Below are 16,890 nucleotides of genomic sequence, written 5' to 3'. Positions count from 1 at the left end.
TTTTGAACTTCTTTGGCACTAATTTACTGAAAAATCGGAGGAATTTGGATTTAATAGAGGATTTCTGGGAATAATTTTGGGTATTTTTGAACTTCTTTGGTAGTAATTTACTGAAAAATCGGAGAAATTTGGGTTTTAATTTAGGGTTTGATGACGAAAAAGATTGATAATCTGAGCAAAGAAAGAGATGAAAATTTGGGAATTTAAGATTGAGGAGGAGAGAGAATGGTGAATTGTGTGAGTTACAATTAAGGTTGAAATTGAGAAGAAAATTTTTGGTTTTGATTTTTAATTTCCATGGAATTTTTTGTTGATGAATTTGGTTTTGAGTTTGCAGTTGCTGTTGCATTGTTGCAGTTTCAACAGTTGAGTGAGGTGTATTGCATTCCTATGGCAACATTCTTATGGTAACGTTCAGTAGATGGGTAAAATTGTTTTTTTTTTTAAAAAAAAAACTATATTTTTATTTTATTTTGTGAATTGACAAATATGGTGCTCTGCATACAAATGGGTGTGAGAGTAAGAGCAAAAAAAAAAACCCATTTTTGATTACTCCGTGAGGGAGCCCCAGTTAATCTCCGTGACAAATAAAATTTGTTTATCACATGCCCTTTTGGTAAATAAATCAACAACTTCATCCAGTTATCATCAATGTAGGATCCACTTTTTATTGATAACTAGGGTGGCTAACGCGTGCGTTGCGCGCTATAGTTAGTCTTGTTCGGAAAGCTTTTTTTTTTTTTTTTGTTACATTGATATAATATATGTAAACAAATTTTTTTTAGAGGCAAAAATGTCTGCATTAGAAGCAAAATTACCCGCATATTTTTCTAAATATTTTTTTTATATAAACAACTAACATTAATAAAAGCCAAATTTCTTTAAAAAAAAAAACAATTAACATTAATGGAGGCAAAATAAAAAAGGATATAATTAGCATACCTTATGCATATTTGCACGATATTTTATTATATTAATTTGCATAGTAATAATTATATACTCCCTCCGTCCCAAAAAGAACGACCCATTTGGGTTGATTACGTGAGTATTAAGGAACTTAAGTAAAAAGAAGTAAAAGTATATTGGAAAGATAAATTTACATGAGGTTTGTAAAAAAAATAGAGAGAGAAAGTAATAAAATAACATGAAAAATCAAATTTTTATATAGGGAAGCTAATTTTGCACAAATATTGTTGCAAATTGGTGGTGTTTTAATGCAAATGGGTCATTCTTTTTGGGACAAAATTTTGGCCAAATGGGTCGTTCTTTTTGGGACGGAGGGAATACTTTGTAAAAAAATGGCGAGTCTAAAATTGCTTTAAACATTTAAATAAACACAATCAATTAATCAATTTTGGTGATTCAAGAGACAATTTTAAGGCTTTTGAATTCAATGAACATAAATATGTAAAATAACATTTTTAAGGATATAAATGTTAATGCACTATTCATAAGAGTATTCTCCCACTTTTTATAAGGAAGGGAAGTAGTTGATTTATTATTTACAAAATTGCCATGTGATAAACAAATTTTGTTTATCCCAGAGATTAACTTGTATTTACCCTTACTCCGTAAATCCGTAACAATAACAGTTAAGTATTTTATGCTGACATTGAAACACTTACAAAAAATACATCATATTATGAACATTTTCCTAAATTATCAAAAACAACAACCTAAATCATACAAACACCCTAAATCATACCATCATCAGAATCATCGTCACTTCGTCACCAGAATTCTTCAGAATCATCATCATCAGAATCATCATTAACGTCATCAAAATCATCATCAAAATCATTATTAACGTCATCAAAATCATCATCACTATCATCATCAGAATCATCATTAATGTCATCAAAATCATCATCACTATCATCATCAGAATCATCACTAGCGTCAAGCTGAGACAAGTCAAACCGGCAAAATGGGCAAACATGTTTTTTTTTTGTATGAAACCATCTAAGCACACAAGTCTCATGAAACACATGTTTGCAAGGCAACTTCACAAGAGACTTTGTTATAGCACCACTATCAATAGCCCTAGCAACATTATCATCAACCTTTAGACTTTGTAGACATATACCACACTCCCTTTCCAAGAGCTCACCATTATTACCATCCCCATGATCAATATCAACCCTTTCCAACCCCTTGATTAATGATACTTCCTCCTCCACAACATCACCATCGTTTCCATCTTTAGTCCACTCGTCGAACTCCTCTTCATTACAAACTCGCTCATGACCAAAACGAACAATCCCATGATCCAGAAGTTCAATAACACGACCATCAATTAGCTCCATGCTCGTAGCCATGTTCCATATCTTATCGCGTAATTCATTCAATTTTTTCATCAATGGGCTCTTAGGTATGTATTTACTAGTGACATACATACTATAACATAGAGATGCCCTACATGAAGAGCAAAAAGGGTTAAAAGGATGATCGTAATTAGGTGGTATATGTATCTTTCTTTTACTCAACAATCGTCGACCGTTTGTACGATAACAAATTATGGGTTCATAATAAATATCAAAGATGAGAATAACTTTGACGATAATTTTTGGGGGTATAGTATCATTACTATCATTGTCATGGTCACAAGAAATCTTGATGCCATATTTTTGGAGCAATTCGAACGACTTATCGACTATGACTCCTTCCATTGTTGTATGATGATCAAGAACGAACTAACCTTCGAACAACAACTTATTTTAAAAAAAATAATTTGAGAGTTGTACGTACTTCTATTGTGTATATTGTAAAGGGGATTAGAGGAGACCTATATATATATATATGTATAGAAGAATTTAGGAGGAAGCTTATCTTAATAAATAAATTACTTACCAAATTTATGATCTTAGTTCCTAAATTGCGTTGGATAACATATGATATGATGTTAAAGATAAAATTTTTGTGAATTTCTTGAACCAAAAGGCAAGGCAAGGCAGGGCAGGGCAAGGCAAGAGTGTAATTACTTTAAATTTCCTGTAAAAAAAAAAGAGAATAATTAACTGATCATATCTGCCTTTTGTTTCTCCCTTACATTTTATGTTGTGTTTTTGTTAAAATATATCGACTATGAAATTTCTGCTATTTTTCTGATAAACTTAGCTTGATTGTTTCTTTGTTTATATACTTACCAATGGATAAAAAAAAAAAAAAAAAACTTCAAAAGTTTATAATAAACCTTTTTCTTAACAAAATTTATTTTTTACAACCTACCTAATTTTGCATATCACTCGTTTATTAAGACTAAAAAATAACTCAAATATGTAATGGGTTTGAGAGGTAATTTTGTATTGATTTCAAAAGTAAAATCCATACAAAGATTTTAAACAATTACTTTTACTACCTTCGTTTTTTTAGAGTATTAAACTTTTATTTTACAACATTTTTGTAAGTGTAACAATTCTTTTTTTAGGAAAGCTATTTCATTTAAATATTAATATCCTATCTCTTATACTCGCCACTCAAACCCACAATTACTTTTATTATTTATTTTCACCTTACATTTTTACTTTTTATATACGGAGTAACTTCACACAATATCATTTCATATAATAATATCCCAAGTATCCCACTTACAACGTTTTATACTCCGTATTTAGTTAATTAATTAGTTCAAAATATGTCACAATTATCTGTAAAAATAAATGTAATGATTAAAGTGTACAGTGTACTCCGTAACACTTTATTTTTAAAAAAACGAAGGTATTTTTTCTCTCGTGACACAGATAATATGTTGTCAATTCGGGTGTTCAAATCGGGTTCGATAAGATCAGGTCTACTCATAAACTTGAGTCATGATAGCTTGTGATCACCCTTTGATCATTATGCTATATAATTTGTCGGAGAGTTCATATCATATGCCAAATTGGTATTTAAGTGTGATAGCTTGTGATCACCCTTTGATCATTATGCTATTAGAATATGTAATCAAGTGAGTACAAACCATAATCTTCATTGATTAATTACATTAATAAACTTGAGAAATTACAAGTAGTATTAAAGATTTCCCACTGCCAAAAGGGGAAAAAAAGAAAGAAATAGGTTTGGTAATTCACACTTGGTAAAAAGAAAAAGATCCTTTATAATTTATCACCAAGTATCAACATCTTGACTCTGTACTAGACGATCTCAATTGTATTGTTAGGCTTTCATAAGGAGAAGTGAATTGCTATTCACAGCAAAGACATCCACCCTACCACTAGCAAGTAGCAACCCATTTGATCATAGCTGCTAACTTGTCGCCACCATTCCATGCATCTGACCACAACTGCAAGCCACCACCAACACTCCACACATCACTGCTTTCAGCCTGCCATCACCATGCCGCCTCGCCACCCCCACTAGATCTCTCCTCTCCGCAGCCACCACTACAGCGCCCAAACCAAACCACTAACACAGCTCAACCAAAACCTAAAAACTATCACTGAATGACAGAGATGCTTGTGGATTCCACCCAGGCTTCTGCAATACATTATAAAAAAAAAGGGAAATTTTTTGAGATCACAAAATTAATGCAAAAAAGTCTTTGTCCATTCCCTGTACCTTGTGCTTAGAAACTATAATTCATGCAATCACGATAAGACAGGAAGCTCCATTTTGTCAAAGGAGAACAAACTAACTCGTCCATCATCTACATGACCAATTTTGAAAGGAAATCCATTGCTTTGTCTCTCCAGTTCTTTGATATCAGATAGTGAAGGTGGATGGCCACTGAACGACACAATATCAAATTAATTTACATGCATACATTTGGAAAAAAAACACCCTACTATATTTATCTAAAATACAGAGCAGTGCTTCAAATGAGATATTGACTAGGAGACTGGAGCGTAACATATTTATCATTTATAAGTTTATAACACTATTTCTTGGTTTTTCGTACATCAAACACGCTCTATAATACCACAGTTAGATTACTTAATGTCATGCAATCATGCCATGTCAGTTCCTAGCAGAAACTTACATCATAATAGCATGTCAAAAAATAATTATGCTCCTCTGATATGATGATATCCCAAATTCTCTGACTGACTTGACCACATGCAATATTTCCTCACGATCCTCACAAATTTGAGATATTGCATGCTTTCTATGTTCTATAACACTCAGGATATAAGTCTCATCTGTTATTTTAGACAAGTGTGTGCTAGGATTTTGCAAAGCTTGACACTTTCTGAAATTTCATTCGACTCGATGATAAAATTTGCAAAATTTCCAGCTATGAAAAGAAAATAGGATTATTTTCCAGAAGCATTTACCTGGAAGGATAGACAACAAAATTTGGATCTCCAGGACATGTCTTCTTGAACTGGCTGTTTGGAAGATAAACTTCATAAACAGGTAAATGGACAACAAATCTTGATTTTTCAGAAAATGTCATCTTAACACTATTTAGAAGATCATCTTCAGAATAAGGACCTGCTTCCTTAAGTTGCAAATTTTTCAATGATTGAACAATGGAAGTCCCAGCAACTAGAATTTGTGTTGAATTATCATTTTCGGATGTATTATCAGGAACCAGTGTGCAACTCTTTACGCTCTTCAGGCTCCATGGAGTGCCAAGCCTCCCTAAAATGTAGCCAAGAGACTTAAGATGCTGATATATTTTGAAACCTTCCCAACTGCAACCACTCTTGTCTTCTTCAACTTTCGGATAGATCTCTCTTAAAGAAAGTGCAGTATTTTGATCATCAACAAGAAGCAATGCCCCTATTTGTACTAAAAACCTATCATATTGAACACTTAATCAGAGACTAAAACAGATAAAGGTAAACATCTTTAATGTGGACAATTCCATAAATATCTGATGTGTCGATAGCTTTTCCAAAACATCGGCTGGATAAAATTTATCAGGGAAAAAAAAAGAAAAAAAAGAAAAAAGACTCGTCCAAAAAGTAGTTTCATTATGTTTCAGTGACTGCAAAAGAGCTCCTTTTAGTGCAACTAAAGGCATTCTAATAAAAGAAGCTTCCAACGTTGATCTAAACAAATCATTGATTAACATTAAGATTCGATAATAAACAGTTAGCAGAGTACACATGGTACTCAGTCTCAGACCCGAAAAGTATACCTTAAATCATTGACAAACTTCAGTTGTCAGAGGGTCTAAGATTATTTAGCAAAACAATCTCATAGAATAGAAGGCAACAAATCAAAAGGCATGCACAAAATCCACTTGGCATTTGGCAAAGCAGTGAAAAAAAAAAGAAAAAAGAAAAAAAGGTATGCATCATATTGATTCCTTGCAGCATCATTGTTAAGGTAAGGGAAATACAACGATAAAAAAGACAGGGCCAAAAAAGGTCACCAGATAACTTACAGAGTCTCTTCAATTGAAAGATATATCTTGCCATTACGATTAATCCCCATTGATTTCAACAAATTGCCCTTGTGTTTCATGATCTCAGCCACACCCATTTCATCATTCCAACAAGCCTTAAAGACAACACTCCTGCAATAGAAAGATCACATGCTGTTTAGTCATTGTGAGTTTATTCAAAATTCCCCAACTTTTGCATATTGGAATACATAACCTGAATTGCAATTTGGTTTGGGAGCCTGCTTCACTGTAAAATTCATCATCCGCAGAATCCTGTGAAGAGAACTCAGAATCACTCAATCCATCTATAGAAGTTGACAGCTCCTCTGCCTCCAATATACCATCCATAGAAGTGTTCATCACTGATGTTGCAGGTAATAGCAATCTACTTCATATCAGAAGGGTCTTCCAAATCAGATCATAGATTTTTTTCCTCCTACAGATTAGCATGTTAAGATAGAAATGAGCACAACAAAATGAGAACATATTCATGTTTAAAGTTATAAACCTTAAACTTCAGTTGTAACTGACCTAGAAAATCTTATGGGAGATCAACAATGAACACAAAATTAATTCACAAGGTAACATTCAGGCAAACGACTTTACGTAGCAGTTATCCATAAAGACATCTCATATTTGAAATCAATTTTAACTCATAATCTTTTGAACATGAGAACCACCAAATTTTTTGAATAATATGTTATAATTCACATTTCACAAATTTTTAACAACTACTACAGCAATAGGCTGAATTCACAGCTAATAAACCAAGCATACAGATGCGATCACTATAAGCACAAGAGCACAGTGATACCACATAATGTTCCATCCTAAAATCAAACCAATTATTGGCTTAAGGCCTTAAGCACAGAGTGGAAATGAGGGTTAGGGATTACAGTAAATTCTGAGGCAATCCTCACCCAAAACTTGACTGCATCATCGAAAAACCAAAAGGAAACTGAAACAAAAAAACACTAGCATTAGTAGTTTGGATGTTTTCGTTGGCTCTACCAATTTCAACCATGAAGTAAGATTACCGACAATTTGTCGACCATAAATAGGCAGTGAGATGAAACAGAAATATAGGGTCAAAAACCTTGAATAAAAGAGCATTGAGCCTTAATAAAATTAAGTCTGGACATTTGGCTGCAGATAAAACCTCAACTTTGCTTACACAAGAATATAGAAGTTTAGTATGCAAAAGTTTTCAATGGTGGCCTTGTATGTTTGGAAGACACAAAAGTCATAAGGTGACATAACGATAAACTCATAATAATCTGCAGAGATTCCTTTTTCTGCCTTCTATCATGCTGGAAGAGTATCATAATGTTTGCTCCCAAACTCATCATAATGGTCAGAAAAGACGAACATCAAAACAGATAATTTCTCCAATATACACGACTACTAAAGGTACAGTTTGAAGCTGCAAACGCAAAAATTCTTGGCTATTAGGAAGAATGGAAGCTGTGTGGTAGGCCAAAATGAAGGGAGAGGAGATAGGCAATCACAAACCACGCTAGCATACGGGAGGTAGAGATGGTTTAAGTGTCACTGTGGTGGTACAATTGGTGAAGAAGCATTGGCGCAAAAGGCAACTCTTGAGTTTTGAGGAAGATCTCAGCTATTCGACTTGTAGTATCATACAAAGTAGTTTCCATATTGTACTCAGTAATGCAGGCTGATTCATACAGATATTGTGTCATAGTATATTTTAATGTATTCTCGACTAAGTCCTAATTTTGAAGAAAGCAATGTCTAACCCAATGCCTAACTAACTGGGCAGTGGCCAATTTCTATGATTGGATGTGGCTCACTGGTATCAAAACTCGATCATGTAAATTCGGAATTAAACCATCAAACACTATAAGTTCATGTTTCCAGTTAAATTGCAACAACAATTAAACCATCAAACACTACCCCTACTCAAAGGTGATGCAAAGGAATACTCCATCATATCAATAATTTTAGCAATATTCATCAACCTAAGAAGTCAAAATATCGATCTTTTTCAGAAAACCTGCCTCAATCTTCCATTAAAATCCTCACTTTAAGTTCATGATTCCAGTTAAATTGCAACAACAATTGTCAATGGATACAAATCATACAATCAATGCAAAAACCAAAGTTTAAAAATCATGTATAACATTTCATATCAAATTAACAAAAAAAAATCAACAGTCTTTAAGAAATTGAACTTAAATCCTACTCGAAAATGTTACATTGAAACTTCTCGCAATTAAAGAATAGCATCAAATCATAATTAAACTGGGTTTACAACATAATTCCAAAAATCATCAAGAAACTCAGAAATCCCAGATTCATCAAAATTTAAAAACTTGAGCAAAGGATAACGAAATAAAGATACCAACATTGCAGCAAGCAAAGCGACCCACAAACTTCTAACTGGTTGCGATTTGACGGCACTTTTCTGGGAAGAAATCGACGGTATTTTGAACTTCTTCGGCACCATTTTACTGAAAATTTCGGACGAATTTGGAATTAATTTAGGATTTCTGGGAATAATTTTGGGTAATTCTGAACTTCTTTTGTTGATGAATTTGGTTTTGAGTTTGTAGTTGTTGTTGCATGGTTGCACTTTCAAGTTTCAACAGTTGAGCGAAGTATGTTGCATTATCGTGATTCGTGAACGTTCAATAGACTTATAGATGGGTAAAGAACTAAAAATGTAAAAAAAATACTTGTTGCAAGAAAATATGGGTCATTTAGGGTTTGTTTTTTTCGACTTAATTTCATTTCAGTTCATTCAGTTTCAATTACACTAGTTCAATTTAGTTTTTATTTTTCTTCTTTCATAAACAATTCAATTTAATAAATTAGAACACGCCTTTAATAATAATATGGACATTATACTTTGTAATAAGGGTTTGTTCTGATTTACTGAACTGAGCTGAACTGAATATATTGGAACTGAACTGAACTGAACTAATTGGAGCTGAACTGAATATTTTATGAAAGAAGGAAATTAGGAACTAAGCTGAACTTAACTGAATTGAAATTAAGCTAAACATGCCCTAACTCTAGTTTAATTCTTATTCTTTCAGATGCATTAGGAATTCTCCTCATGTGGAAGGTTTCCTATTTTTTTTTTTTTTTTTGTCATTTTTCTTACCTAAAAAAAAAAGGTACTTCGTATTCTGTATAAAAATTGGTGTAAGATTAAGGGCGGAAAAAAAACATTCACGATGTTGATTTTATTTTTTTATCACCTCTAATCCGTAATAATTGAGCATTTTTTTTTAAAAAAAAACAATGAAACACTTAACAAAATAAGCTCATCCACTATTATGAATTGTTTCTAAATTAACACCATAAATGATACAAATATAACACCTATTTTGTAAATAAATCAACACCCTAAATCATACTAGTTTCATTCATCAAAATTATCAATCACTAATGACATCAGGATCATCATCACTATCGTCATCAGAATCATCACTACCGTCATGTTGAGACAGCTCAAGTCGACAAAATGGACAAACATGATTTGTATAGAGCCATCTAAGCACACAAGTCTCATGAAACACATGTCCGCTAGGCAACTTCACAAGAGACTTTATTATAGCACCAACATCATTAGCCCTAGCAACATTATTATCGACCTTTAGACTTTGTAGACATATACCACACTCCCTTTCTAAGAGCTCACCATTATTACCATCTTCATGATCAACATCAACCCTTTCCAACCCCTTGATTAATGGTACTTGCTCCTCCACAGCATCACCATCGTCTCTATCTTTAGTCCACTCGTCGAACTCCTCTTCATCACAAACTCGCTCATGACCAAAACGAACAATCCCATGATTAAGAAGTTCAAATATATAGTGTATACCATCGGTTAGTTCCATGCTCGTAGCTACGTTCCATATCTTATCGCGTATGTTATTCAACTTTTTCATCACTTGGCTCTTAGGCAATTGTTTGTTAGAGACAAACAAATCGTAAGAGAGAGTTGCTCTACATGAAGAGCAAAAAGGGTTATATGTATGATCGTGTATTATAGGTATTTTTCTTTTACTCACCAATCTTCGACCGTTTGTACGATAACAAATTATGGGTTCATAATAATATTCAAAGATGAGAATAGCTTCGATGATGATTTTTGAGGGTTTGGTATCATTATTATCATCGATATTATGGTCACAAGAAATCTTGATGCCATACTTATGGAGCAATTCGAACGACTTATCGGCTACTTCTTCCATTATTGTTGAATTATGATCAACAATGTTCGTTTTTTTTTTTTTTTTTTTGGCTTTTTGGAATTTGAGAGTTGAAAAGGGGATTATAGGAGAGAGCTTATTTATATAGAAAAGGTGAGAATATTGGCTAGCAAATTAATTAAGAGGAAGCTTATCTACCAAAAAAAAATAATTATTACCAGGTCAAATTTATGATCTTGGTTTCCTAATTTGTGTTGGATAAGATATGATATGATGCATGATATTGTTTACTAGTCGGTTGCAAAATAATACGATTCAGTATAGGAGTTAGTTGTTATAAGCCTCGATCAACTTATTTTTGTAAATTTCTTGAACCAAAAGCTAGCCTCAGTTTTATTTTGTGAATTTCTTGAACCAAAAGGCAAGAGAGTAATTAAGTTTCCCATTAATAAAAAAGAGGAGTAATTAAGTTTATCTTACCTTTTTTTTTTTAGGTAATTAAGTTTGTCTTAGGGCCTGTTTTGATCTACTGAAATGAGTTGAATTGAACTGAATATTTTATAACGAAGGAAAGTAGGATATGAATTGAACTCATTGAAGCTGAAGTGAAATTAAGCTGGAGAGAACAGACCATTACCCTTAAAAGTTAAAATAAAACGAAGTTTATAATAAACCCTCTTTCTTAACAAAGTTTTTCCATATTTATTACAACTTATCTAATTTAGGCTTTTTAGCATATCACTCTTTAGTTTAGACTTAAAATTAATTCAAATATGTAACTGAGATTGAGAGATAATCTTGCATTGATTTAAAAACTGAAATCGAGACTAATCTAACAAGATTTCAGTTAATTACTTTTACCCTTTTGGTTATGTTAGTATTACACTTTTATTTTAAGAACTTTTTTTAAAGTGTTATACGTCTTTTTTTTTTAACCTCCTTCATCAAATATTAATTTTCTATATCCTCTCATAGTCATCACTCAAATCCACTACTATTTCTTGTTAGTTTATTTTCCTTTCACGTTTCTTATTTTATAATAAAATATTAACATCACTATCTTTTCATATAATATCCAATGTATTCTCAAGTACCCTACTTACATTATTCTCAAATCTCAAGTACCCTTCATAGTCATCTTTTCATATAATGTTTGGACCTAACCAATTAGCTATTGGTGCAATGGTGATTGGGGCTACACTTAACATAGCGAACCGCATGTTTGATCCCATATTCCCATGCAACAACAATTGAGGGAAGACTAAAACCTAACCACCCATAATTAAACCTTGAATCCAGATTAGTCCAAAGAGTGAACCGACTTGAATACCGAAAAAAAAAAAAAAAAAAAAAAACTTTGGACCCAAATATTAGACTACAAGCACAAAACAACCAGGCCCAGCCCAATCCTAAAAGGCCCTGAATAATTTTGGCATAATAAAACCGCAATCAAAATTAGGGTTTTGAAGGTGATCCTTTTACACTGCTGCTTGAGTCTTATTACGCCTCTGTTTCTTCTTCTTCGCTTCTTCAATCTCAAGCGCAGCCATGGTTTGTTCTTTGTTCTTCATCTCTTTCTCTCTCCTCACCTTAATTTTTCTGCAAATTTCTATCATCTTATCATTTTCCAATTTCTGTTATATTGATTTTCTGCTTTTGATTTTGTTTTTTTTTCCAGATTATCCCAGAGAAGAATCGTAAGGAGATCTGCAAGTACCTCTTCCAAGGTCTGTCTTTTTATCCTTCTTAATTAATTTTTGAATGGATTTAATCTAAATTATTTTGTGAATTTGGGTTAATTTTAGTTCTGTTATTGTTTAATTTTCTATCAATTTGTATGCTTGTATGTGTTAATAGCTTAATTTTACTTGATTATTTTGTAGATAATTATTGTTTCTTTGAAATTTTGATGAGTATATTTGTAAGTGGAATTTGGTTATAATGAACATTGTTCTGGAAATGTGTATATAATTTGTTAATTGGCTATAGAATGCTTATACGGCAGTTAGAAATTATTATCCTTTGGTTTGATTTGTGAATTGAGCTTAATTGGATTAATTAATAGCAGTTTCAAGATTGAATTTTGTTGCTAATTTTGTATATACTTGCTAATTGATTTTCTTGGCGGTGTGAATTTTGGATACATTTAGGTTAATTTCACTATATTCCTAATTGATTTCTGATGCCAATTATACGTAACGTCAGAGTTAGATTGGTGATTTTGTTTCAGAATTAGTGTTATATTTATGTTGTTTAGTTTTGGGTGTGTGAAAATGATGCTTGATGTTATACATGCCTTGTTGAATTTGCCGCCTTGTAAATGCAGAGGGTGTATGCTTTGCTAAGAAGGACTACAATCTTGCAAAGCACCCCGACATCGATGTCCCAAATCTGCAAGTGATTAAGCTCATGCAGAGCTTTAAGTCAAAGGAGTATGTCCGTGAGACCTTTGCCTGGATGCACTACTATTGGTACTTGACGAATGATGGTATTGAGTTTTTGAGGACTTACCTCAACTTGCCATCAGAAATTGTTCCTGCTACCTTGAAGAAGCAGACAAAGCCTGCTGGTCGTCCCATGGGTCCTGGTGGTGATCGCCCACGGTATGATATTACTTGTTGCTTATCTGTAATATGCCCTTTGCAGCAAAGGGTTTTCATGTTAGGTGTGATAGTTTTTTTAATGTTGAATGGTTTGCTGTCTGTTGTACAGTGGCCCACCCAGGTTTGAAGGAGACCGACCAAGATTTGGTGACCGTGAGGGATACCGTTCAGGTCCCCGTGGTCCACCTGGTGAATTTGGTGGTGAGAAGGGTGGAGCTCCAGCCGATTACCAGCCTTCATTTAGTGTAAGTGATTTGAAGCACACCACTATCTATATTGAACACATAATAAAATTGCGTAGCTTTTGGTTGTACTAGACCTTTTAGGTTAATTGCTTTCTCTGCATTTATATTCTTTATTTTGTGTGACTGAATATTATGCTCTTCTTGGAATATTACTCACTTTGATGGTTTCTTTGTGCTTCAGAATGAATCAAATAATGAATTAGTTTTTCTATCTTTATTTTTTGGACCATATTTGTTTAATTGAATTGAGTTTAAAATGAAGTGTGTATGGTCAGTTTTTACCTCAATGCTTTGACTTGCTGAAATGTCCCTTGTGTCAACTACAAGGAAAATGAGCTCTTTAAATGAAAGAAGCGTGAAATGTTGTGAAATGAACTATTGTCCATTAGCAGTTTTAGCACCTTAACGGTATACTGTGTGTGTGTGTATGATGGATTGAAAGTATATGCTTGCTTTAAGCTCAACGTATTTTGTAGTCCAGAGAATAGTGGTGCAAGTCATCTATTTATATCGTTATACTTGAATCCTTCATGAAACTATAAATCCCATTCTTTATACTGTTAGGAAGTTATCTCTCTAGATTTAGTTCCATTTTTTTTAATCATCTACTATCATTGTATATTGACTTGCTTGTTTCTGAATATGCAGGGTGGCAGGAGGTCTGGCTTTGGTCGTGGAGCTGGAGGATTTGGTGGCGGTGCACCTGGTGCTCCCGGTGCTTCAGGTTCTTTTGCTTAGGATCAGGACTAGGCTTACGTATGGCACCCAGGCTGGATTGTTTTAGTGGTTTCTTTATTAGGCTATAAGAGTACAATTTCAAGCGCTTTTAGTGGGCGTGGCCTTTGTTTTGTATCCTTGTCTTTATTTTCAGTGTAACTACAACAAGAGCTAGTAGTAATATTGACTATTGGCATTTGTTTTTTGATTGAAATACCCAAACCCTTCTTCCTACTAAAACAGACTCGATTGTTCTTGTTCAGATCACTGGCTTAAATATGTTCTAATGCATTACCTTGTGTTGCGCTCTTACCAAAGAAGTTACTAGTGAACTGGCATACTGGACTAATAGAAAGTAGGTTATGCAATGAACTGGATTGAAAGAAAATAAGGTACGCAATGAGCAATGTGTTGCATAAATGTGTGCTTAAGTAGTTGAGTTCAAGCTTAGAAGTTGTGTCTAGCTAATTTGTTGCCATCCCTAATCTCGATGGTACGCAATGAGCAAAGTAAGTGTTGCATAAATGTGTGCTTTGTGCATATGTAATAGAGTTCAAGCTATGAAGGCGTTTTTAACTAATCTGCTGTTATCCCTAGTCTTTATACATTTATAAGCTCTTGGTGAAATGAATGTTTTATTTGGAATGCATTGGTTGTGTATTTAACCCACAACCTAAACATGGACCTTGAGATTGAGCATTAGACCACCCTTTACCAGTCAGCAGTCACCCATGCTTTAGCACCTGATGAACTAGCTTGTTGGACGAACTTGTAAACAAAATGAAGATTCTAGGAAATCAGAAACACTTTGTAGCATCTTCCACATGTTTTATACAGGTCTTAAATTTCGAACATAGACGATTATGGCCAATCTCAACTTCATTGTACTTTGAAACTAAAAAATTATGGCAATTGATAGTATTCACTACTATGTTGAAAATACAGTACAGTATAAAGAAAAGTGAAATGACTTAAATGATAGAGAATTCATTAGATTAGCACAAGCCAAGGCTTCTAAACATAATTTAAACACTATCTCAGAAAGTCAGCGAAATCGAACAATTTAGCTACTAATAAAGAGCAGGATCCGCATTGATTATAACCAGAATGACAGATTGGAGGCAAATCAAAACAACATATGTAACCAAAAGATTTTTACTTACTACTCCGTATTGATTGTTGAACTCGACCAAGTTACAGACACTGCAACACAACCAAGGTCGACATTGACACCAAAAGGCTAAGAGAGGACACTCAAGACTCTCAAGGAAGTACTTAATACAGGAAAGGGTCTCTTAATATCAGCTGCTGCTGTTATGGATGTTGCACATCTGCTGCAAATGAAATCTTGAAACATTTCGGAATGCGCCACATTCCAAGGGACCAGAACAATCTTATTGCACATAAGCTAGCAGAGTAGCAGCAAAGGTGTTCGGGCGGTCCTTAAGTCTAAAGCCATAGGTAAGCAGCATGACAAGGTCCTTGACTCGCTTGTTATTCCTATCAGCCTCAGATCAGCTCTCTTCCTGAACTCCATAGTCCCGTTTATTCAGAGGAGACCTTCCACGGAGCCCTTTGGGTCCCGACCCCTAGTAAATTATTGTTATTAATTAGTTAATGAATTTAAATAAACTTATTTTACTCTTAACATATCAGAACATAGTGATTAGTTTTGAGCGAGAGGTAAAATATTTAAATCCCGACCCCTCTAGTATTTTTGGCAAAGATCCACCATTGCATTTATAACGCAATTACCTTTTATTTGCTATGTCCTAATTAAGAAATACACTATAAACTTGCTAAAATGCTAAATGATCTAGTTAAATAGCAAATAACGCTCTTATTTTGTGTAGTGATTGTTAAATTAAATTGATGTTATTATTAAGAAAGAGTAGGTATAACTATAAGGTACACATAATGCATTGATGACTAAAATGACCTTCACGTAGTCTCACGGTTGAGTATAAATGTTAAGATCATTGAAATTAAAGGAAATTTTAAATTTTAACACCATACAAATCAATGAGAATTGATATTAACACCCCACAAAAAAAAAAAAAAAAAAAAAAAAAAAAAACAGTTTATTTTAACACCACATAAAAAATTGAAAATTTGAAGTTACCACCAAAATCTTGCTTCTGTTAACGGAACTGTTACTGGACCCCACTCCAACGGTCACTTTTTACAATTCTCTCTTTAAAAGCACGATTCTCTTCATTTCTGTTCTTTTGTGAGCAAATTTGTGGATTACATAGGTTGATCCTGGTATCAATTCATTCAAAAAAGTGATTTCATATCAAGAATTCTAGGGTTTGCTGGGAAAGAGGAAGGAATTGAAGGTGGTAACAGGTATGTTTGTTCATATATCAAAATCGCACTTTCTCTCCAATGTAATGGCAAATTGAGCTTGTTTGGTATGTATTTATTGCTTAAATTACCTTAGTTTAGCAATTCAGTTATGTATTATGCTGGATTTGGTGGTTGGATTAGCATTGTCGCAGTTAATTGGTCAATTTCGAAAATTAGGGTTTATGTGAAACTGAAATTGGGGCTTTTTATGGTAGACGGGTTTAATTGAAAGTTTTTGTTGAGAATTTGAATTCGTATGTGTACAGAGCAGTAATTGTTATATTCATCTTAAATTGATGCAGATTATGTCTTCTTTGAGCTATTCTCCTTCAAAGGAGAAAAAATGCAATTGTGGAAACCCAATGGCAAGGCTAACTAGCTGGACTAGGGAGAATCCAAGAAGGAAGTTCAGAGCTTGCAAGTTTTATGATCCAGTCACTGAATCAAGGGGGTGC

At 33.5% G+C, this 16,890-nt stretch overlaps 4 protein-coding genes across 7 annotated transcripts; 1 reads left to right on the top strand and 3 right to left on the bottom strand.

Moving 5' to 3' along the window:
• Positions 1-1,699: 1,699 nt before the first annotated feature.
• LOC110690779 (aspartic acid-rich protein-like) lies at positions 1,700-2,318 on the bottom strand. The gene is made up of 2 exons (XM_021867670.1): positions 1,809-2,318; positions 1,700-1,741 (listed from the first exon to the last, which is right to left on the bottom strand). The coding sequence occupies exons 1-2, from the start codon at positions 2,316-2,318 to the stop codon at positions 1,700-1,702; spliced, it is 552 nt and encodes a 183-aa protein (XP_021723362.1).
• A 1,586-nt stretch (positions 2,319-3,904) lies between these two features.
• On the bottom strand, positions 3,905-9,101 carry LOC110690682. 4 transcript variants are annotated; one of them, XM_021867543.1, is made up of 6 exons: positions 8,704-9,101; positions 6,549-6,770; positions 6,335-6,466; positions 5,274-5,741; positions 4,558-4,725; positions 4,388-4,476 (listed from the first exon to the last, which is right to left on the bottom strand). In XM_021867543.1, the coding sequence occupies exons 2-5, from the start codon at positions 6,692-6,694 to the stop codon at positions 4,587-4,589; spliced, it is 885 nt and encodes a 294-aa protein (XP_021723235.1). In that variant the 5' UTR covers positions 6,695-6,770; positions 8,704-9,101; the 3' UTR covers positions 4,388-4,476; positions 4,558-4,586. The 4 variants fall into 4 exon arrangements, with proteins under 4 accessions (XP_021723234.1, XP_021723233.1, XP_021723236.1 ...); XM_021867542.1 differs by having other exon boundaries at positions 3,905-4,725; positions 8,700-9,101; XM_021867541.1 differs by having other exon boundaries at positions 3,905-4,725.
• A 640-nt stretch (positions 9,102-9,741) lies between these two features.
• LOC110690778 (E3 ubiquitin-protein ligase SDIR1-like) lies at positions 9,742-10,206 on the bottom strand. The gene has a single exon (XM_021867669.1). The coding sequence runs from the start codon at positions 10,204-10,206 to the stop codon at positions 9,742-9,744; it is 465 nt and encodes a 154-aa protein (XP_021723361.1).
• Positions 10,207-11,921: 1,715 nt separating this feature from the next.
• LOC110690681 (40S ribosomal protein S10-3-like) lies at positions 11,922-14,348 on the top strand. Its single transcript, XM_021867540.1, has 5 exons — positions 11,922-12,072; positions 12,200-12,248; positions 12,848-13,124; positions 13,234-13,369; positions 14,018-14,348. The coding sequence occupies exons 1-5, from the start codon at positions 12,070-12,072 to the stop codon at positions 14,105-14,107; spliced, it is 555 nt and encodes a 184-aa protein (XP_021723232.1). The 5' UTR covers positions 11,922-12,069; the 3' UTR covers positions 14,108-14,348.
• Positions 14,349-16,890: the final 2,542 nt, after the last annotated feature.

This window comes from Chenopodium quinoa, unplaced genomic scaffold (genome assembly GCF_001683475.1).
Source record: "Chenopodium quinoa cultivar QQ74 unplaced genomic scaffold, ASM168347v1, whole genome shotgun sequence".
In the NCBI taxonomy this organism is placed as follows: domain Eukaryota; kingdom Viridiplantae; phylum Streptophyta; class Magnoliopsida; order Caryophyllales; family Amaranthaceae; genus Chenopodium; species Chenopodium quinoa.
The sequence above is the reverse complement of the archived record's forward strand: the minus strand, read 5'-3'. Positions and strand labels throughout refer to the sequence as shown.